Source organism: Ostrinia nubilalis, chromosome 10 (genome assembly GCF_963855985.1).
Source record: "Ostrinia nubilalis chromosome 10, ilOstNubi1.1, whole genome shotgun sequence".
Classification (NCBI taxonomy): Eukaryota; Metazoa; Arthropoda; class Insecta; order Lepidoptera; family Crambidae; genus Ostrinia; species Ostrinia nubilalis.
Window position 1 is genome coordinate 11,673,156 of NC_087097.1, and position 21,715 is coordinate 11,694,870.

General features: G+C 34.6%; 3 protein-coding genes and 1 long non-coding RNA gene across 4 annotated transcripts; 3 read left to right on the forward strand and 1 right to left on the reverse strand.

The window, feature by feature from the left end:
- Positions 1 to 3,959: 3,959 nt before the first annotated feature.
- LOC135075587 (uncharacterized) lies at positions 3,960 to 5,789 on the reverse strand. The gene is made up of 3 exons (XM_063970007.1): positions 5,622 to 5,789; positions 5,263 to 5,399; positions 3,960 to 4,163 (listed from the first exon to the last, which is right to left on the reverse strand). Exons 1-3 carry the CDS (start codon positions 5,672 to 5,674, stop codon positions 3,976 to 3,978), a joined length of 378 nt encoding a protein of 125 aa, XP_063826077.1. The 5' UTR covers positions 5,675 to 5,789; the 3' UTR covers positions 3,960 to 3,975.
- Positions 5,790 to 6,155: 366 nt separating this feature from the next.
- On the forward strand, positions 6,156 to 7,990 carry LOC135075588 (uncharacterized). The gene is made up of 3 exons (XM_063970009.1): positions 6,156 to 6,344; positions 6,422 to 7,176; positions 7,721 to 7,990. The coding sequence occupies exons 1-3, from the start codon at positions 6,283 to 6,285 to the stop codon at positions 7,945 to 7,947; spliced, it is 1,044 nt and encodes a 347-aa protein (XP_063826079.1). The 5' UTR covers positions 6,156 to 6,282; the 3' UTR covers positions 7,948 to 7,990.
- Positions 7,991 to 8,380: 390 nt separating this feature from the next.
- LOC135075589 (uncharacterized) lies at positions 8,381 to 10,877 on the forward strand. Its single transcript, XM_063970010.1, has 3 exons — positions 8,381 to 8,521; positions 9,978 to 10,108; positions 10,402 to 10,877. Exons 1-3 carry the CDS (start codon positions 8,472 to 8,474, stop codon positions 10,797 to 10,799), a joined length of 579 nt encoding a protein of 192 aa, XP_063826080.1. The 5' UTR covers positions 8,381 to 8,471; the 3' UTR covers positions 10,800 to 10,877.
- Positions 10,878 to 11,350: 473 nt separating this feature from the next.
- LOC135075590 (uncharacterized) lies at positions 11,351 to 16,345 on the forward strand. Its single transcript, XR_010258060.1, has 5 exons — positions 11,351 to 11,495; positions 11,740 to 11,915; positions 12,302 to 12,372; positions 12,609 to 12,730; positions 16,185 to 16,345. It is a non-coding gene; the product is annotated as an uncharacterized LOC135075590 (long non-coding RNA).
- Positions 16,346 to 21,715: the final 5,370 nt, after the last annotated feature.

A 21,715-nucleotide genomic window follows, 5' to 3' on the forward strand; every position in this document is an offset into this window, starting at 1 on the left:
ATTACAGTAAATAATGAACGCATTGAACTGATAAACTCTACTGTCTTTCTATAGTCTTTTTCACCTAAGATGATCCGTATGACGTTTCGAGTTTGAAAGATTTAGAGATGTCACATAACTAAACCATAGCGATTTATCTATCGATTTTTTTCGAAGAGTTAGTAAAACCTACTTTTAGAGAAATATTTTGTATAGGTGTTATTTAACAAAAAACATGTTTTTTTTTAATTACAAATATTATTGTAACAATTTTTTATTGAAATTTCATGGTTCGTGTTCAAAAAAACGATTCCTAAAAAGTACTGGTTCTGTTTCTTTAAATTAAAAACTATTAATTTATTTTCAATGCGTTTATTAAAGTCAATAATCGAAAAATATAGTTGGTTTTTGTGATGTTTTTAAAAACTAAGTATTCACTGCAATCGATTAATGAACTGCGGAAATAATCGATTTTATTATACAAGAAATACCCCAGCACTAAATCTATTCCGTTTCACACATTGCGTACATTAAATAAAAAATATTTTTACATCGTATTTAATTAAAATATAATCAATAGACTCAGATTTTACTATATATTTCAAGACAAGTAGTTAATTTTTTTTTATTATATTGCTAATAAAATACAAAATTTTTTTCAAATATATTCTGCATATGTAGTATGCGTAATATGGATAACCTTGAAGTGTCATACGGATCATCTTACGTGAAAAAGACTATAGGTATTACCCTAGACTGTAAATTACAATGGGGCCTCCATATTGCTGCCTTGGCGGGAAGACTTAGTTCAGCTGCCTTTGCGGTGAGAAAGATCAGAAACTTGACTGATGTTGAAACAGCAAGGCTTGTATATTTTAGTTATTTTCATAGTATTATGTCTTATGGTCTTTTACTGTGGGGCTCAGCAGCAGACATAGAATCAATTTTCATTTTACAGAAAAGAGCTGTCCGGGCAATATACGGTCTTAAACCACGTGACTCGCTTAGAGAAGTTTTTAAAGAAATCAATATATTGACTGTGGCTTCGCAATACATATTTGATAACATTATGTATGTCCGTAAACATATACATTTATTTACTAAGAAAAGTGACGTCCACTCATTTAACACGAGACATAAAAATAAACTTGCTGTTCCATCATTTAGGTTGCATAAGATAGGTAATTCATTCTTGGGGAAATGTATTACCATATTTAACAAAATACCACACAACCTTGTCGAATTGCCAATAAACAAATTTAAGATACATATAAAAAATACCCTTATGTCCAAAGGGTACTACAAGGTTCGAGACTATATTGATGACAAGGATGCGTGGTCAGTTCAGTCTGCACATATTTGATGTACTTAAATTTGACTATTCTTACCGTTAGATAATTCCTGGCAATAAGTGGTGACTGAGTTTGTTCCGGCGTTTCTTCTCAGCACTTGCCATATGTTTGTCTCGAAGCGCTGGTAGGGCCCAAAAGATAAGGAGACATGTAAAGTGCCCCATAAGGGCTACCTTTTCTTTTTTTATTATTTTCTATTGACGTTCATAAGTGCCACTTGTGGTCTAAACTGAATAAATATTTTTGATTTTGATTTTGATTTTGATTTTGATGTGATGAAGCTAAGATTAGATGCTAATACTTTTTTAAAAACGAATAAGGAGATAAAATTACAGGATGTAAATGATTTCAAAAAGCACAGTAGCGTACCTCTACATCACTCTTACAAATTCTTAATTTAATTTGTAAGTTAGCCAAGGATGAACATATAACCATTGTTCGATTTTTTTCCAAAAATCTCTGTGACAGTATCATATTAAAAAATCCTTCACGTTTCCTAAAGTTACACATTAACTACATACCGGTTTGGCCAGTTTTTATGGCCAATAGTATAATCGTACAGTCAGTTACAGAATTTCCGAATGTGTTTCCGAATACAGTTCAGAATCGGATAAAGTGCTAAAATAAGTATTTAGTTTTTATTTAATGGCGGAACTAAAAAAGCAATATTAACTAACTTATCCAAATTTAATTTTTGTGAAAATGTCATACCTATCAGACATTTTAAAATTAAAATGTAGATAAATTAATCACAAAATTCGTAGTCTTAAACAAAGAGTTAAATTGCATAATGGTGAACTAGAGATGCAATATGATAAATCATCATCATACTTATTATTTAATTTAAATTAAGGAGATTTGTTTCAGCTAATACTTTACTTATTTAGCTATCCAAATGGGAAGTAGCGAGTTATTCCCAATACAAGTGTCTCTGACTAATTACCGGGAAAACTCGGTAATAATTCTGTATACATACAAGTATGTTTGGAAATAAATGAATTTTTAATTTTTATTTATTTAGCTTTCCCATTGTTGGATATAATTGTTCAAGTTACTTAATACATTGCTGACTATTAAATAAGTAAGTTAAGTAGGTATTTAGTAGTAGCATTTATAGCACAGTGGGCCACGCTCATTAAACTTAACTGAAGTTTTAGCGTTATTCTTTTGTCGACGACTGTATTTAGTCAATACGCGTAAACCAAGTTCAAGGTCCGATGATGGTAATCATTATGGCTGTGCTTTTTGTTGCTGGGCCAACAATGACTAGCATCAATAACAATTATGAATTGGAATTAATTGATAACAGTAATAATTGTGCTACTTAAAATTAGTAGTTTTCTGGAGACGTTTAGTGATATTTATGTGCAAAATTGGTTCAGTAGTTTTTGTTAGAAAGAGTAACATACTATTATGATATGAACCCTTATCCATGTGACATGTAATAAATACTTTGAATTTGAATGAAAATATGACTACGAGTAGGTAGGTATACCTAAGGTAAGTAGGTAAAAGCGATGTTGTGAGTAATGGTAAATGTAGCGTAGGATGCCCACCTACAAGTAGGGATATGTATTAATACATCAAGATGTATTGATGACCTTAAACTAACAACCCCCTTCGGTTGTTAGTGGCACTATTATAGTAGTGATCGCATTCTTGTAGGAGGCTATGTCCACCAATAGACTCCCTTTGGCAGATGATGATGATGATGATGATCGTGACATGTTGAGCGTGGCATGTTGCGCTCTAATTGTTGCCTAAGTTTCAAACGAAGATAAGCAAGCAATAACCCTCCTTCTGGCGCAGTCGAGTAAAAAGAAAAGTAGGCAGTAAGTACCTACTAATAGAGCTCACTGTACTGGCACTGTATTATGGAAGCTGACAAAAAATTTGAAGTACATTCTGTAGGAATTTGAAGTTACGTAATCAATTAAACATACCCGATTCTTCGTCGTCGCTTAACCAATAATAATTGGTCGAAGCGGTCCAGCCTTTAATCAATTTTCTCAAATTAAAACTAGATATGACTCAGGAGCTTTCAACGATTATTGCTTGTATTTGATGTATTGGCGGAATACCCAGTGTGTTTTTTAATTAATACCAACACGTTCATTTGCTATGGATTTCTGTGGAATGATTTGTGCTGTATTCTACGCGTTTAAAAGACACATGTTAGTGATTAACGCTGCTAATTATTTGCTTAAGAGTTCCAAAATAGTAGGAAAGCCATAATTTTAGGAAGGTTATAATTTTTCCCCTAGACAAGAGGTGATGCCGGTGAGGACAAATTTTAAAATTCTATGGACTATTGAAGGTTTATGATAGTCTCATTCCAGAGCTTTGGTGCCCCATCGGCCGTCAGTTCTGCGTACTATGTATGTGGCCCTGTCCATTGCCACTTTAGCTTGCTAATCCGTCGGGATATGTCTGCGACTTTGGTTCGTTTACTGATCTCCTCATTTCTGATTAGATCTCATGAAGGTAGCAGGAAGGCGCTGGATGCAACCCTCTACCAACCGGTCATCATGGAAGTCATTGGGGGAGGCCTATGTTCAGCAGTGGACGTTCCATGCAAAGATGATGATGATGACTGTTTGAAAGGAAGAAAAAGAAATTTAAGGTAGCAAATGTATCATCTATTTCAAGTGAAATGCAACATCATGTTTCCGTGCTGGTCATCCTGGACCAATGCTTGTCCCAGCCGCAGGATCCTGGACACGAGGACACTGGACAGCAGAGCCCCGTTGATGGTCCTGTTCTTTTTCACCTCGTGAGACTCTGGGTATGGCATATGCAGGATGTGGTAGTCCGATGATTGGGTAAAGTTTCCTGGAGGGTGATAAAATTAACATCTGGTTAGCCTTCAAAATCCAGGTTAAGGAGTTGGTACCCTCTTTCTGTAGGTACTTTTCGCCAATTCTCAATAGTTTATATTATGAACTCCCTGGGCATGTATAGCTAGTAAAGAAATATGTAGGGGAGACTGAGGAGAGTTGTGACATTGTCTATTTTTTGGAACTTATTAACTAAAAGCGAGCTCGTAACAGTGCGCGTTTTAAGTTCAAGTCTCGATCTAACAAATACGCTCTGTTGCGAGCTCGCTGATATTTAATAGGTTTGATAATGTCACAACTCTCCTCGGTCTCCCCTACTACGAAAAGCACGTAAACTTATTAATATTATAATGAAATCTTATCTGACCTCATTAACGATCGCAATATCTGATGCTGCGACACAATTTTGAAACGAAAACATAGCTACGAATTGGTTTTATTATTTCTTAACTTTAGATTTATTTATTAGTTTGACCGCCATTAAATCCAAACGGAAAAGGTAAAGGTAAGGTACTCCTGAGGGAAATTAAGGTATTGGGAATTAGGGTTCGCAAGGAATTTGATCAGCTGTTCCAAGAAGTTTATTTTTGTCTTTCAGTATAAAGTGGCGCACCTACGCAATTACAAACTTCTGGGTAGATAGGGAGGCATCATAAGGATCATAAATGCCATAAATACGCGGATATTAGGCGGCCAGGCCACTGCAGACTATGAAATTATATTAGGTATGAAACTAGCCGTGCCCACGACTTCGTACGCGTGAAAATAGTTCAATGTTTCCAGTTTTTGCAATATTTTTCTTTACTTTTCCGATCCTATTAGCTGTAGTGTGATCTTATAATTATAGCCTAAAGCCTTCCCCGATAAATGGGCTATCCAATACTAAAATATTTTTTCAAATCGGACCACTTACCTATAGTCCTGTTATTAGTGCGTTCTAACAAACGAAACTCTTCAGATTTAAAATATTAGTATAGATTTTTTAACACGGAAGAAAAAGTTGGCTGTAGTGACCTGGCCGCGTGGCTTAGGCGGCTAATTCGCGGGGCTATTTTTCAACAAAAGAGTATATTCTAAGAAGAATGCACATATACCTTTAACTGGTTTAAACCCAGAGTGATGCTCGAGGTAGCAGTACGTGTACCCGATGAAGACGCCCATAGCTATGGCCGACATGGTCACAGCCAACATGCCAAGCGTGAACGAAATGCAGGTTGAAAGCCGAGGCTTCCTGGAAAATTTTCAAATTATCGCAATCATCATCATTACAGCTACAGGATGTCCACTGCTGAATATACGAGTAAGCCTCCTACAATGTTTCCACATTGCCCGGTTAGTAGCGGCCTGCATCCAGCGCCTTCCTGCTACTTTTATGAGGGCGTATACGAGTACAATGTTTGAGCACTAAGAAATTAAATGAACTGCTTCTAAAAGCTCTGTTACTTTTAATTACCTTTTGAGAACATCAGAAATTTTCTCCATTTTCAAAAGTGTGTAACCCGTCATTATTTTAGAAAATGGTGCGTTGTGTATTATCAAATAATAATAATAAAATATTTGAACCTAATCGAGATTATTTAGAAAAGAATACTGAGAATTGACATGAATTGACAAATCAACACCAACTCAACACAAACGAGTGACAAAATGACGTGGTCGACTAATGAAGTAAATTGGTTGCAAAGTTTTTATTAAAATCAACCAGAGTCAGAGGATAATTATCACCATTGCCATTCTTAGCTACGATTCTCAGGAAATAAAACACATTTGTATTACTAAAATGGACCAAGAAAATGAGAGAGTTAACCTATGAGAGAGCCTTTTTAGCTCTACCGTCTGTACTACTCACGTATGCAAGAATGCAATAACTTTATACATCTCATAAGCATCTCCCTTTGTTTCTGCTCGATGTAAAAATAATTTTCGGTGCTCAAAATCTCAACTATTTTGGACTGTAACATTGACAAATAACATCTGACAACATCATGCAGGTGTTTGTTTGATTTCAGATTTTGATACTTTATTTTGTACATATTTTTCTTATTATTTACCTGTTTTCTGATATATTCTTTATTTATTTTTATTGTTCTGCTGAATATAATTAAAGTTTGAAAATGCCTTGCGGTTGTTGCGGGAATGGCTTTGTATTTGGGCATCTTATGTACATATTGGAGAAGTGGGTATCGTTTTACTAATATAATTAATCTAAAGTCGGTATGTACTGATAGTTAATAATGTTTCATACTATTTCAGGATAGCAGCATTTTGTGCTATGTCTGCTATTATATCATGCATCGTGGTCACTGTATTGGTCAGTATAGGTCTGGGAGTGGGTATTGGCTATAATTATTGTTTTGTCGATATGAAGCACACGAGGCTTGATGCGGTCAACAAATACCAAAAAACCGAGGGTCGCCCAGGTGCTATTGCTTTGTCTGGGGATGAAAAAACGACTGAAACTACTCTTAATACTGACACCCTTATAACCCATCCTCCTTCTACTACCACAACAACTACAGAGCTTTCAACAACAGAAATGAGCATGGAATCCTCAAGTAATGGACTAACTCCTAGTACAGAACTAACTTCTAATGCTTTGAATGGAAGTGCTACACGCAGTGGCAATAAATTTTTAGACGACACAGACCAAAAAGTACTTTCAAATACAGTTGGTAGTGATTTGGCAGAATTATCAGATGATCAAGAGATCCCCTCCTTTCCTAACATCCCTAGTTTGAATATTATCCCAGAGTTAGTTTCTGACATACCCCATTCACCCAATTTCCCTGGATCTCTTCGTAGAATCCCAGTCATTCACAGTAGAGTCAAGCCAGTGGAATCTGGACAACGTCAGGTTGGCAAAAAGAAACGTCCGAAATCCAAATTATTTGAAGATGAAAGAAATGAGGACTTTGATAAAATAAGAGAAGGGATAAAAGCCAATGCAGAAGACATGGATAAAGATCTTCGCGGAATGAAACATGGGAAAAAAACAGCTTTTGAAAAAGGTAGATACCTACCATAGTTCTATACCTATTTTTATTTTTAATAGAAGGGGTTATTTTTCATATTATGAGGGGCGAGTTCTACTGACTCTTGGTAATTTTATAGCTATCTAACAAATGAAGTTGCTGATTGATGATCGGTAATCATCATTGAGATATTTATACATAACTAGCTTTTGCCCGCAGTTTTACCCGCGTGAAATTTAGTTTATCACAGATCGTCATAAATTATAGCCTAATTATGTTATTCTGGGTTATAAACAATAATACTGAAAAGTTTCATCAAAATCCGTTCAGTAGTTTTTGCGTGAAAGAGTAACAAACATCCACACAATCTTTCTCATTTATAATATTAGCAGGATTTACCAAATATAAATATCTCTATCCGAGACATCATCCAATATTTTGGATTATCTTACAGATAATTTCTGGCTATCAGGAAATGTTTCAGCAGATGTGAAACTGACCTGATATTGGTAAAATATCAGGAACCGTTTTTGTTGTGATTTCATTCTTGTATTTTAAGTTGCATTATCATCAATTTCAGAGCACAACGATGAAGCGGAATATGATGAAGTATACAAAGAAGTGAAGTATACTACTACTCCAAAACTAAAGATACTATACAGGAAAAAACATAAAAAACTTACAGAAACCACAAAATGGATGCCCACGATTGTAGTACCGTTGAAGAAACATGCAAACATGTCTCCATTGATATCCAAGATTTTAGCACAAAACAAAAACGTTACTTTGCAGTTCATAACAGTTTGAGTAATAAATAAAACAAATAAAAGGTGTTTTTATCTAACTACCCTTCTTGCATTCAGATATTTTATTCCTGGGAATATTTCCTGGACCCTGGATCATCATAAGACATCTAAAGTTATGGAAATTCTGCTATCCTACTTTATTAAAAACGCGAAAGTTTATATGAATTAATGTAAAACTTATACGTAAAACTACAGAATAGATTTTGATAAAAATAACTGATTAATTCAAATTTATACAACAGAAAAACAATTAAATAGGCTATAATTTATAACGATCGCGATCTCATACAATTTCACGCGGGTAAATCAACGGGTAAAACTTGAGAATGAAAACTTTTCAGTTGCTCTACTTTTTGTGTCAAGTTTTAATAATAGTTTGACAATTGATTGACATTGTACTCAAGAACTGATTTGTCAAAAAAAGATCGCTGTTTATTTTCAATTACAAATCAAAATACCTCTAACTGCTTTTTGTAAAACACATCTGATATTCTTGGACTCTAGACTGCTTAAATAACTACAAAAATGGGGATTATATTAAGTGTTCTCTCGAATATAATGTATCTCTCCGAAAAGTAAGTAAAGCTACCAGGATTTGTAAATTTTGAGCTACCCTCATCATTGCGAGTCCCCCCCCTACTGGATTTAGACCTGTTATTGAGTTCAAATCTCGAATAATTTCTTTTATATACTACGTTACATTACCTTACATTTTTCACACTAGCCCTTTCGGACCGCTCCAATACAATTGTGCGGGTTACAAAATCGAGATTATCTCATTAGTTTTACATCGGAAGTGGATGGGCTGAGTATCGTACGATTGTGCGGGATGCGTTCTTTCACCTCCCGTGCAAATTTTGTCCGAAGCGCAGTTGGTGAGCAGGTTACAACCTGTACAGTTCATGACTGATTGCGCTCCCCGACTTGGCGAAAGAAAGTACCTACTATGGTTTTATTTTGTAATTGTAGTAATATACAAGTTATTGATTAAACAAATAGATAAAAATAGCATCTTTTTGTGATAACAGTGACTAATTGTTAGCAAAGACTTTGGCATAATGGCTTAACGAACTTTACTGACACAATTGTATCGACGTGGGCCCTACAATACCTTATGCGTATTTTAAGTTTCGCATATTATTAATTTTTCATGGTTTCCGCACCATGTTTCCGATTTTAAACGACGCTACTATCGCAGAGATGCTCAATACATTTGGGGATGAGAGCGATGACAATGACAAAAGCTAGTTTCGGCTACTTCAGATGAACTACTCCTCTTCTTCTGATGAAGGCTCAGACATTCATGACGATACATACCTCTGAGTATGCAAGCGGCATAGCAGACGAAGCCCTTCAATCGTCAACATCTTCCAGGAGATGCTGTTCATGATCCAGGAGATATTAAAACTTCATAGGAATATTTCGAGCGCTATATTTACTGTTGAGCTCATGGAACAGATGGTTTTGCCCACAAATCAATATTAAATGGCAAATACTGGTATAAAAATGAAACCTCTTTATTCCTTACTGGTTATAAATACGTTTTTCGGAATTCATGCCATTGATAAAATTTCCAAAACCCTTACAATTTTGACCCTCACAATTGTACGTGGGAAGTGAAGGGCCCAGTTTGATACAATTGTTGGTATATGAATTTTCCAAGATGGCGGCGGAAAATCTGGAAAATTATAGCAGATTCGTAATCTGCGGCACCAAATTACCTAAAATTCATCTTCAAAATTACAAATTTATTTCTAGTTTAAGCGCGGGTCCGAAAGGGCTAGTGCATCCAGCCTAATTTATTTTATTAAATCTTCATAATTGAAAGATCTCCTCAGTAATAAATTTGGCCAGGAACCACACTAAAATCAAAATCAAACATATTTATTCAGTTTAGACCACAAGTGGCACTTATCTGGGTATAATTCTAACTCTAACTCTAATTGTCCTCTGTTATCTTTGTATTGAAAAATGTTCTAGCAATCTGTTTTGTTTTTACTAGCCAAAAAATATCATACTTTAAATTTCCAGGTTCACAATGTGTCTGGCAGCAGTCACAGTTGTGTCTTGTCTGGTGGTCACTTTGGTTATGATGCTGGGCTTGGGCGTTGGCCTTGGATACAACTACTGCTTTGTTGAAATCAAGACAAAACACAGATACAGTAAATATTATTTTGTCTTTAGTATTAGACATTTTAAAATCATTTGAAGTTAAGTAACTTTTACTGCGCTTTCGTATTAATAAATTGTCGTTACTGTTTTCGTTGGTGGCTGTAAAATGTCGTCATAATTAACAACACCATCTTTTATAACCGAGAATCAGGTTGTTTAAAAGTCATATAGATACCTCAAGACAATTTTTAGTGGCTCCTTTTTAAGATGTTCTGCTTGACAACTTTTGTTTCATACTAACTAGGTATGTATATCTAATACACTTTTGTATAAAAATTCACAGTTCCCGGCTACTACCGTTACAAAGTGAAGGAGGCAACGACGATGCGCCGCACTCCGCCTTGGAGACGGCTCACCACTCGCCGCTACGCGTTGCGTGATCCTGACACCAGCGAACAACTGATTGACTACAAACCACCTGAATTTGACCACATAGCCAATGAAACGTCTAAAGAAACACAAACAGAAACTAATTCAACTGCCGAAATCAATACTGAGACAACAAACGAAATGGCGGTTGATGTTACAGAAACTGCTACTTATGAATCTGAGAATACAAATAAAATGCCTTCAACTACAACTAAAACAGTAATTCAAATACAAGGGTTAGACCTGATCGCTCTGCTGTCTAAACTCAAATCAGAAAACAGAAATTACAGCTTACAAATTGTGACAACTTAATCAATTTAACAATTTTAGCAATGTAGCAGTTTAGAATATTTTTATCGTTTATTTAGTTTTGTATAATTTTATTTTGGTAAGGACTTATTACTTTGTAATCTTATTTTATATAGTTTTAAATATATCGTTGAAATAATTGTGAATAGTTTTATTTAATGCTATTCTTATTAAATCCAATACTAAAACATCGCAAGCAAGCCATATTTAGCCATATAGCATCTTCAGTTCAGTTATTTCCTAAAAAGTCACGGTTTTCTTTCTTACATTTTTCTTGAGGAAAAAAAAAGATGTGTTTGAATGTGAATGTGAGTATGACACCTGACTCTAGTTTCAGTTTTAACTCTTTGGTTTCTGTAAAGTAATAAACTTGACTTAACTTTTTATATAACGCTGTTTTAAAAGCTTTTGGCTCATAAAAACCTTTTCTTCCAGACCTGCAGACAGAAGATAGATGATAGTGACTATGGCTAAAAAGTTTTCTAATCTGTATCCATAATGGTTGACACCTGTCAATTGTTATTTTCACTTTTCCGAGTCTGTAACTTAACTGTAATTTATTTCTCTGCAGTTATTCGAATTATATTTTAACTTGGTAAAATTAAAATGCTGCGATATTTTTGAAACTAAGTTTCCTAATGGATGAACAAAAACGTTAACTCAGGCTTGTCGTTTCAATGTCTGCTTTTAAATTATGTGGTAAGTACTTAGGATTCAGTACTTTTGTAGTTTGTTTATGATGAAGATCACGAAGACCTCATACCTACAACACAAAAAAATTATCCTCTGTTTTGGAGATATGAGAATCTAATGCCCGTTGTCACCATCAATCCCTAATTGTCCCCCTAAGTGACCTCCTATGGTAACACAACAGGAATTTTGTTTTCAAATGGGTCACTTAAAAATTTGGGATTGATGGTGAAAACAGGCATACATTTTGCAGTGGTCGCAACGTCATCATAGGCGGAGGCGGTGATGGATGCTGCTGCTTACCTATCCCCAACCCTTGTGCTTGCTGCTTCAAGTGCTGTGCTCAAATCATCTTTAGGCTTATATGCTGCTTGCTCATTGTGGCGGTTGTGATTGGAGGGTTGTTCTTCCTTGCTGAAGCTGCTCTTTGTAAGTAACTTGTGTGTATCTTTTATTGGACTTCGTCTTTGTACTCAGATTTTTTTGAGTAGTTTATTTTTAATTGAATGAAGTACTCAATAAAACATTAACTATCATCTATATTAACAAAAGTTTCTTATTTCTAATTTACGAGCTTTGTTTCATTTTCTTTTAGACTATCACTCATTTGGTGATTTACTTTAGTTTCGCATTACTGGTGCTTTACTTGCATGGCATCAACATCGTAAAGCTTTTTTGCAGTTCCAAAAATCATAGGCGTTATCGAAATAACATCCGATTTCATTCTGTAAAGTAGGAAACCAGTATACAGCCTAAATGTCTTTATGGATGGGTCTTGCGATACATTTCATTTTAATAATAATGTTTTATTTCAGGTTGAACAAAATTGTATACTTCTGTGATATAGGATTTATGGTCGAGGAATTTGAATAAATTCTCAGAAAAGGTTCGTAAGTGACAGACATGTGTCAAAATAGCATCTCCATGCCAAAATATGTCAGACATCAGTCTTGTTCTCTGCATTGTTCTTTCAGTATTTTAGGATAGTAACAATGAAAATTACTAATTTAAAGCGGTGATGTGGTAAGAAGTAAACGTACATAACTAGTAACTCATAGTTGTGAAATACGCCTAACATAAACTCTCATAGAACCTGTTTTATAATTTTTGATTTGATTTCAGTTGGGGAAATATCTACATAGGTTCGGATGCTTTGAATCTCGGTTGCCAACTCATTTGTTGTGTGCTGCTCTTGGTTATCACAGTAGTTGTGCTGATTTTCCTGTTAGCAACTGATACTATATGTAAGTTGTTAAAATTTTGTAGTTAAGAATCTCTTCATTAGTCTGATGGTTCACAAACCAACCTACAACGCCTAAATCCTGCTCGACAAAATTGAGATTGTAATAAGTATGCAGAGATCTAGGACTAGTATCAGGTTTCAGGTTTTTTGGAGTCCGTAACCACGGTAATACTATCATACAGTATTGTAACTTCATATAAACCGACGAAACATGAGCTTTCCTTCGAAATTCAAATCTCGGTATGCGCTCGACATGCAAAAGTCGGGGGTGTCGCAAATGTGCCACAGTAATAAACGGACGATGTGTTGTTTTTTAAACAGTAGGTAAGCGCTCTTTTTTATATCAAAATAATTACAAGTACCTATTTATACAGGGTGTTAGGTAAATGGGTTTATAAGCCGACACTAGCCCATGTTAACAAGCATATAAATGGTATGGTGAAGTCAGTGATTTTTTAATTTTCATACAAATACACTGTAAAATGCAATAAAGAATTGAGTATTGAAAATAAAATCTATAAAATCAGATTTGTATGAAAATGAAAATTATTAAAATTATGATATCAATTTTCTGACTTCACCATACCATTTTATATTATGCACATGTTAATATGGGCTAGTTTCGCCTTATAAACCCATTTACCTAACACCCTGTATAATAATCAAGCATTTTTTACGCCTCAGTCGAGGCGCATACTAAATTACATTTTACGGTAAATGTTAACACAAATGTTTTTTTTTAATCTGGGGGCACGGCAGTGCCCCCGCCAAGTCGAGCGCGAAGCAAACACTGCCGTACCATCCTTTACTGGAACCATTTCGCCGCATTTTCAGGCCCCTATTTGAGAACCTCTGGATAAGACCAGAACGCAGAAATTTTCGTCATCTAGTAAGCTATAATCACATACTTAAAATCCAAAATTTCAAGTCTGTAGGTCATTTAGTTCCGAAGTTAAGCGAAAGCAAAGTTTCACATTTACGACACTCACTCACTCACTCACTGATGATCATCAAAATAGAACTAGTACTTCCCATAAACTCAGAGAGCTGAAATTTGGTACAGAGTTAGGGTTTAATGGCCACATAAAGGGAAAACTATAAAAACTAGGAAAATCGAAGATCTGGAGTAACACCACATTCATAATCAATACTACTCCGGCACCGTGGTGTTCGCATGTAGGGGAGAAGTACCAAATACTGGATACTTTTTGAAAACTTGTAAAAAACCTCATACAAATTCAAAAATATATTCATTAATTGCACTTAAAATTATTGCGTATCATTAAACTTTAAATTAGTGAACCAAATTAAATCTTAACTCTTTTATTTATTTTTATAAATAAATATTTATCCAAAATGGCAAAAATCAACCATGCAATTTTGTGTACCCTAATACTGGATATTGTATGTTCCTAATATCGGATATCCCATATTAGGATAACAATTTAATATGGAGGCCTATATGTTCAGCAGTAGACGTCCTATGGCTATAAATGATGATGATAATAATGGTCTCGGTAGCTAGGTTATTAGGGAACTGAACTATTTTGTTATTCATTGCTAGTTGAAAAGCTAATTTGCGAATGTCGAAAGCTCTCAAGCCATAACAACTGTTGACCATCAGTAAACAGTAGTCAATAAGCTCTTTTTCTATTTCGGGATTAAAAGTAGCTTTTTGTCCTTGCTTCGTTTTAATTAACTGATCTATTGCTTTAGATCGATTTTTCACAGCTTCCAATGTTGATCGAGCCACGCGAAAAGCTTTGGATGCTTTTAAATATCTCATTTCATTATTAATAATAGCATTGTGTGCATGTCACACTGTCAGAAGAATAATAAATGCTACATTTTATTTAGGTATCCTTATACTGGATACCCAGTATTGGGAATAGCTAGGTATCCAATATTGAGGTAACAACCTATTTTTACGAAAACCGTTATGAATTTTTTAACCTATTCCAATTATCGAGAAAATGCATTTAATATGCTTTAATAACTTTATCCCTGGCTATTATGTACTATCACTATAAATAAAAACATCACTTATCATAGTTTTATTGCCTCCTGAAGTCAATATCAAAAATAAAATGACGAACGAAAAACGGACTTTAAAATTTGATTGCCAAGTGAAGAGAAATATGGCGATGCCGTTTAGGAAACTATCCCTAACATTGCATTGACCAACTGGTTTTAAATATTTCATGAAGATAGCGTTGTTACTTTTTCAGTAATTGGAGTATCCAGTATTGCGCACGTATCCAATATTCGGTTCCGCTCCCCTATCGCTCACCGCTAGATGGCGCTAGCACTAGCAAGCGGTGTCCAGATTTTTTTCCTTTCTAGAGTCCCCCGTCGATTAAGTTGAATGTTGTGTAATTTGCATTTCGTTAATTTCGTTTATTATATTATAAGGTTCGCTAAGGTTATGTTATTTAAATAATTGTTCATTCGTTGTTCGTTGTCCATTTTAAAGGTCATTGAGTTTATTTGTGTTTAATATCGTAAATGAAACGACGACGTTAAATAATTTTGCCACTTTCTACAAAAAGCAGTGAAATCCCACCAAAAACATTCTGTAAAAAACTAGCCAAGTCTCGATGGAGCTGCTTGCTTATCTCTAAAAAGTAATGAAATCTAGACAAAGTCGTGCCAAGTCTATGGTTCCTTACTGCGATTTCTTTATTATTATAGTTAATGTTGTGTGACTTGGCCGTTGAACAAACTTTATTAAGATAATCATACATAAGTATTATTGAAATACGCAGCTTTATTAAACCTACAATTGACTGGTTATTGTTGAATCAACGTTTTCCAAGTGGCCATTTTCCATCGTCAATGGGTAGCGGTTATAGCGACAGATTGGTGCAATGGTGTCATGGAGCACCTCGTTTTGTACCCTTCAACGGCCAAGTCACACAACATTAAATATAATAATTAAGAAATCGCAGTAAGGAACCATAGACTTGGCACGACTTTGTCTAGATTTCATTACTTTTTAGAGATAAGCAAGCAGCTCCATCGAGACTTGGCTAGTTTTTTACAGAATGTTTTTGGTGGGATTAAATCTACTAATCACAAAACAACATGCATTTTTATCCTATTTCATTCACAAAGTATTTTGTTTGTCAAAATAAAATAAAAATTACAATCACAAAATACATTCACCAAACTAGATAGAAATTCTAAGTAGGCAGATGTAATGAAAATAGGGTCTGCAGGTGGGCAGCCCTATCGCATGTTGTCATGCGGTGACGTACCGCGCGGCTGTTGACATTTATTTAAAAAATATGGCCGAGTTGGAATACTGTATAGATAGTTACCGTGCCGTAACACCGTTTGCTGCAATCATATCCCAAAGGGCTGTGACGACATGTAAAATTAATCACTCACGTCGTTCACACCGTGCGTGTTAAAATCACATGCAGTAAAGTCTTTAAATATTTTATTATTTTCAGAATTGAAGCGACAATGGACAAGGTAACACTTCACACGGGCGACGTGAAAAGGAAATCGCCGATCAAAAATTCTGTTTGTTCGCAATGCGGGGTCGTCACTGGAATATATTATCTAGGGGATGTTTGTGAAATCGTGCAAAATGTTGTCATAACGTTCTACTGCCGAGTTGGATTATTAAAATTAATTTTGCAACAGAGTTCACGAAGCACTTTTTATTTTACACAACGAAAAACACGTCTGGGTATTTTAGGGTTATTTTCCAGTGAATCTTGTTTTAGCCAAACTCGGAATTTGGACTACATTGAAAATAAATGTTTTCCTTATCTGGGAAGCTCTTAGCCTGTGTGTCACCTGATGGAAAATGATTATACTTATCAGCATTCTAATATGATCCAGGGAAAATATTATTATAAACTTCCAGCAATATATTTCGATAAGTTATTATTGAGTTGAAAGTTGAAACGTACAAACTCGTTTTCATTATTTTGAGGAAAATTTTCATGATCATATTCCAAGTAATAATAGTAATAGCAGGCCTGTTCATCTCCGCGAGTTTACATCGAAAACAAAACACGCACGATGGCCCACCTACAGGATACTATTCGACAAGGCCTCACATACGAGCGAACATTGACTCACGCACGCGTATTCTTGTGTATGATGAAAGAAAATAAAGAAAATGGTGTACTAAATACTGTGCAGTATTTAACTGCCTAAATAATAATAAAAACACAGAATGTACTTTTTTAAGTTGCCTCAAGACACTGAGAGGTAAATAAGTAGTTAATATTATTCATGATAATTCATGCTAAATCATGTATTTCCTCCGCCATTTTCCGCAGTTTGGCACCTCACGTCACATCATTTTACCGAAGTCAGCCCTATAGCTTCGGCGCAGTGCCGATCACTGACGTTTGTCAACAAAATGGTGCTTGACTCTTGAGACAGGCTAAATTACACCATATTGTTAATGACATTGGGCATACATTTTTTTAAATACCTTCGCGAAGTAAAACTTCTGTACGTAGTACTTATTATTATTCTGTGGTAATAGTAATTCGTGATGATAACGACACAAGCGAAAAAGTACTAGATAGTGGTCGACTCACAAGGATAGGCACCCATACTCGTGAAACTAATTCAGTAAAGAAATGCTTTATAGTAAATTAGTACATATTTATTATGAAACTCTACATTTATTATAACCTCGTCGCGTCTTGGACGCGACGAGATGAACTCATAGGTTGAACAGTACATAATATTCTGTGGTTGAACTAACTACTGAAAAGAATATAGCCTGACCAGGAACATAAAAACCCTGGCATAGAGGCGCGTCAATTGCATTTGATAGTGCAACACTGAGTACAGTCGTACCCACAGATATGGATTAGAGTAGATACAGCAAGTTGATCGTCAAAGCGTGCCATTCCGATATGTCCAAATGGACATACATGGTCGAGTGATGTTCATGTAATCCGATTACAACAATCGGTTACGATGATTTTACGAGGACAGTAGTACGAACACGGTAGAAAGAAGAAATTATTTACGGATTGAGAATTGTAATTAACAGCACAAGTAACAAATAATTAATTAGAATAAAGTAGCAGTAGAAGAAGTATAAAGTTGCATTGTTTTTAATACATATCCTGCGATGTACTCTTAAGAGTTAAAACCATGGTCCCTGTATGTGGTGCAGCACTCATACCGATGCCAAGGAACCGTACTTACTTATAACAATAAGACACACACTGATCCATGTATTCATGCACTTGACAAATTTTTATCTTGAAACGCAGGTAGGGTAAAAAAAATTAACGAGATTTGACGATTTGTAAGAATTAATTTATTTAAAAAGGTAAATAAAGATGTTTTTGGTTTTGTATTTAACAAATTATCAGTTTTATCGGAATTAATTAATTTTCGAATCGAGTCACACGATATCTTTCGATGACTTTGCGAATGCAGTACGATGATACGATTATTTTTACGTTGCGGCAATCACTAAAATTTGCTAAAATGACACTAATGACGTTTAAAAAGTGGCACGCTCGGCTTCATACAACTTTTTTCACATGCTGCATCTATCCATATCTGTGGTCGTACCTGTGTTAAATTAATAGGCTAACTTTATGTATCAGGATTCAGGATTACGGGCTAATTTGATATTTTCATAAATTAACGAAAAAATATTATTATAGGTAACCTGGTTTAAATAAATTAAATGAAACCATCAATCGAGCTAGTAGGATTTATTTTATTATTCATCAATAATCAAATTCAGAACTTGAATATTCAATTGCAATGTTTGCTTATGAACGCTTCAAACTCGGTACTTCTTTTCCAATTCCATAAAATTCAACACTTAGTGTTGAATTCAACACTTAGAAAAGAAGTACCGAGTACCGAGAAAGTGAAAAAAATTTTTAAAATAGGTAGTTGAAACAAACCACAGCTAATTTTTATAGTGGACTGTACTATGCGATAAACATGTCAGTCAATTTGACAACCTTTGTCGGAAACATTATTCAATGAAAATATTGTCCGAACCCTTAGTATTTCTCTTCGACAAATACTTTAACACATTGTAAACCACTTTTCTTTCACGACTATAAAAAGATTTTAGCAATTTAATTCACAAACTCAATTGCGCACATTTAAAATAAAGTTTGTTTACACTTTGACAGCAATAGACTGACATGGAAGGTGACATGAGAATGAAGTTTTCAGTTACTGTTGCCATTAAAAGAAATTAGTAGGCCATTAGTTTTCCGCAACATGGCGAGGGTTTTTATGTTCCTGGTCAGGCTATAAGTGGTTTATAGCCTGACCAGGAACATAAAAACCCTGGCATAGAGGCGCGTCAATTGCATTTGATAGTGCAACACTGAGTACAGTCGTACATGTGTTAAATTAATAGGCTAAATTTATGTATCAGGATTCAGGATTACGGGCTAATTTGATATTTTCATAAATTAACGAAAAAATATATAAGACTATTAGTCTATTCATTCATTATCTAGGATCGGCAAAATGAAACAATGTGTTGCTCTTGTAAAGTAGTGATATTTTCAACAATATTCTATCCTCTATTCACACAGAAATTGTTTACGAATCACAACAGAGAAACGACATTTAAAGTTAATTCATCAGCCTGTCGATTCCTTTAAAATTATTATACATTTTCATCTTCTAAAATAATAAAATTTTCACTTTAATAACACCATGTCAGATGTCACATGTCACATGTCAACATGAAAAAGAAAAGTAGCTCTGCTCTCTGCCTAATTAAAAAAACAACTAAAGAGGATTTATTCTCTTATATCTCCCCCCCCTAGGTAGGATAATTTTCCCATGAAAATTTTTACTAAGTAACCACACATTCACGTTAGGGATAAACAATTCACATCATCGTCCTGTGTAGCAATAGGAATGAGCTTTGTGATATGGAAAAGATTTGACTCCAACTTCTTATGACCTGTATTAATCTTGTATATTGATTGTGATATTTTTTCCTCAATTTTAAACGGTCCAATCCTTAGCTCATCCAATTTTTTCCTGTTTAATTTATGTCCATTTTCAACATATACCATATCACCTTTATTAAAATTAAAATGTTTTCTATCTCTGTCCATCACTCTCTTATTATATTCATGTGATAAAATAGATCTTTCAAATGCAATTTTTCTGTCCTTTACCCAATCATCTGTCTTTTTTTCTGATTTCAGTTCATTTGGTAGGAACGAGACATTTGTACCATCCAGCAGGTATCTCGGCGCAAAGCCAGTAACTGTATGTTCAGTATCATTATATTTACTCACACAGTTATGAGCAATTGTTGTCCATGCTGTTGTATATGGTTTCTCATTAATCTTGCATCTTATTTTATTTACTAGTGTTTGGTTCAGCCTTTCGTTAAGTCCATTTGAAAAAGGCGAATTAACTGCGGTGAAAAGCAGCGTAATTGACTTTCCACTTAAAAAATCCTTAAATTCCTTCGAGTTGATTCCAGGATATTGGTCTGTAAGAACCATGCCAATTTCATTACAATAAGGAACGTTATTTATTAGCTTTATAAAGTCTCTTGCGCTCTGTGTCTTTGATGTCACTATATACGCGTATCTAGTAAAGTGATCCACTAACAGGTGTAAGTATCTTTTCGTTGATCGAGACCCTCCAAATCCTCCTATCGTGTCTATTGACACAATTTCAAATGGTTTAGAAGCAGGACCTAAGTGCGACATTAAACCATACTTAACTTGTCCTCTTGTCTTATTTTTTATACATATTTCACACTTTTTGCATAAATCGCTAATATTCTTTGTTAAATTCCTCGCTGTATAAAACTTTCCTATCTTCTTTTGCATTTGTTTAATACCTATATGACACATATCTTCATGAATTTGTTTTATTAACTTCATACTGAATTCTTCTGATAGTATAATCTTCTCTTGTTTCTTTACTTTCTTAAAATATACGTTATGTTTGTGTAATAATGAGTCCTTATATTTTTGTATATCTTCATTCTCTTCTTGATCTATTATTATGTCATCTAATGTTATTATATTTATGACTTTTAATTGTTCATCTAAATCTTTATTTGCTTCTAAAACTGGGTTTCTGCTTAAACAATCTGCCTCTAAATTTTCTTTTCCAGGAGCATATCTTATCTTAAAATCATATTGTGACAGATAGTAAACTAAGTCCCCCAATTCTTCATCTGTTCTGGATTTAATATTCAGATTCTCTAACGGTTTGTGATCTGAATACACTATGAACGATTTACCTATTAGCCAGTACTGCCAGTATCTTATTGCTTCTTTAATGGCCAAACATTCTAAGTATACAGCCTTTTTTTTCTTTTGTGCCTCATTTAGTTTCTTCGAGAAGTATGCAACAGGCTTTTCTTTCCCGTCTGGCTGTATTTGCTTTAACACCGCTCCGATTCCTTCCAGTGATGCATCTGTATATATGTTTATCGGCAAGTCCTTATCATAGATTTCTAAGATTGGTTGTGAGCACAACAATTTTTTTATCTTCTCAAAAGCACTTTGACAGTCTGCTGTCCAGATGAACTTCTGATTTTTCCTCAGTAAATTATGAAGTGGTTCTAAAATGATCGAGCTGTTCGGTATATATTCTCGATAAAAATTTACTTTTCCTAGAAGTTGCCTGACATTTTTCTGGGTCTTCGGAGTTGGGAAATCCCTTAATGATGCTAGATTGTCTCTTACTGGTCGAACTGTGTTATTTTGTATTATATGCCCCAGATACTTTACGGAATTTGTAGCAAACTTACATTTCGTAAATTTAAGTCTGAAACCTTCTTTTTTAATCGCATCTAACAACTGTGATAAATGTTTTATATGTTCAGAATAGGATTTTGAATAAACCAAGATGTCATCTATGAAATTGACAGTAAAATCTGTCAATTTATACTTCCTTAGTATATTACTTAATACCCTTTGAAATATCGCTGAGGATGTCTTCAAACCAAAAGGTAAGCATGTCCACTGGTAATGACCTTCTT

Bases quoted from the DNA above. Each gene is read 5' to 3' on its own strand.
- LOC135075587 (XM_063970007.1), bottom strand. From the start codon at position 5,674: ATGACGGGTTACACACTTTTGAAAATGGAGAAAATTTCTGATGTTCTC. The intron at 5,400-5,621 runs GTAATTAAAAGT...AAAATTTTCCAG, and splicing joins ATTTCTGATGTTCTCAAAAG to GAAGCCTCGGCTTTCAACCT. The intron at 4,164-5,262 runs GTATATGTGCAT...ATCACCCTCCAG, and splicing joins TGGGTTTAAACCAGTTAAAG to GAAACTTTACCCAATCATCG.
- LOC135075588 (XM_063970009.1), top strand. From the start codon at position 6,283: ATGCCTTGCGGTTGTTGCGGGAATGGCTTTGTATTTGGGCATCTTATG. The intron at 6,345-6,421 runs GTGGGTATCGTT...ATACTATTTCAG, and splicing joins CTTATGTACATATTGGAGAA to GATAGCAGCATTTTGTGCTA. The intron at 7,177-7,720 runs GTAGATACCTAC...CATCAATTTCAG, and splicing joins AAAAACAGCTTTTGAAAAAG to AGCACAACGATGAAGCGGAA.
- LOC135075589 (XM_063970010.1), top strand. From the start codon at position 8,472: ATGGGGATTATATTAAGTGTTCTCTCGAATATAATGTATCTCTCCGAA. The intron at 8,522-9,977 runs GTAAGTAAAGCT...TTAAATTTCCAG, and splicing joins ATAATGTATCTCTCCGAAAA to GTTCACAATGTGTCTGGCAG. The intron at 10,109-10,401 runs GTAAATATTATT...AAAAATTCACAG, and splicing joins CAAGACAAAACACAGATACA to TTCCCGGCTACTACCGTTAC.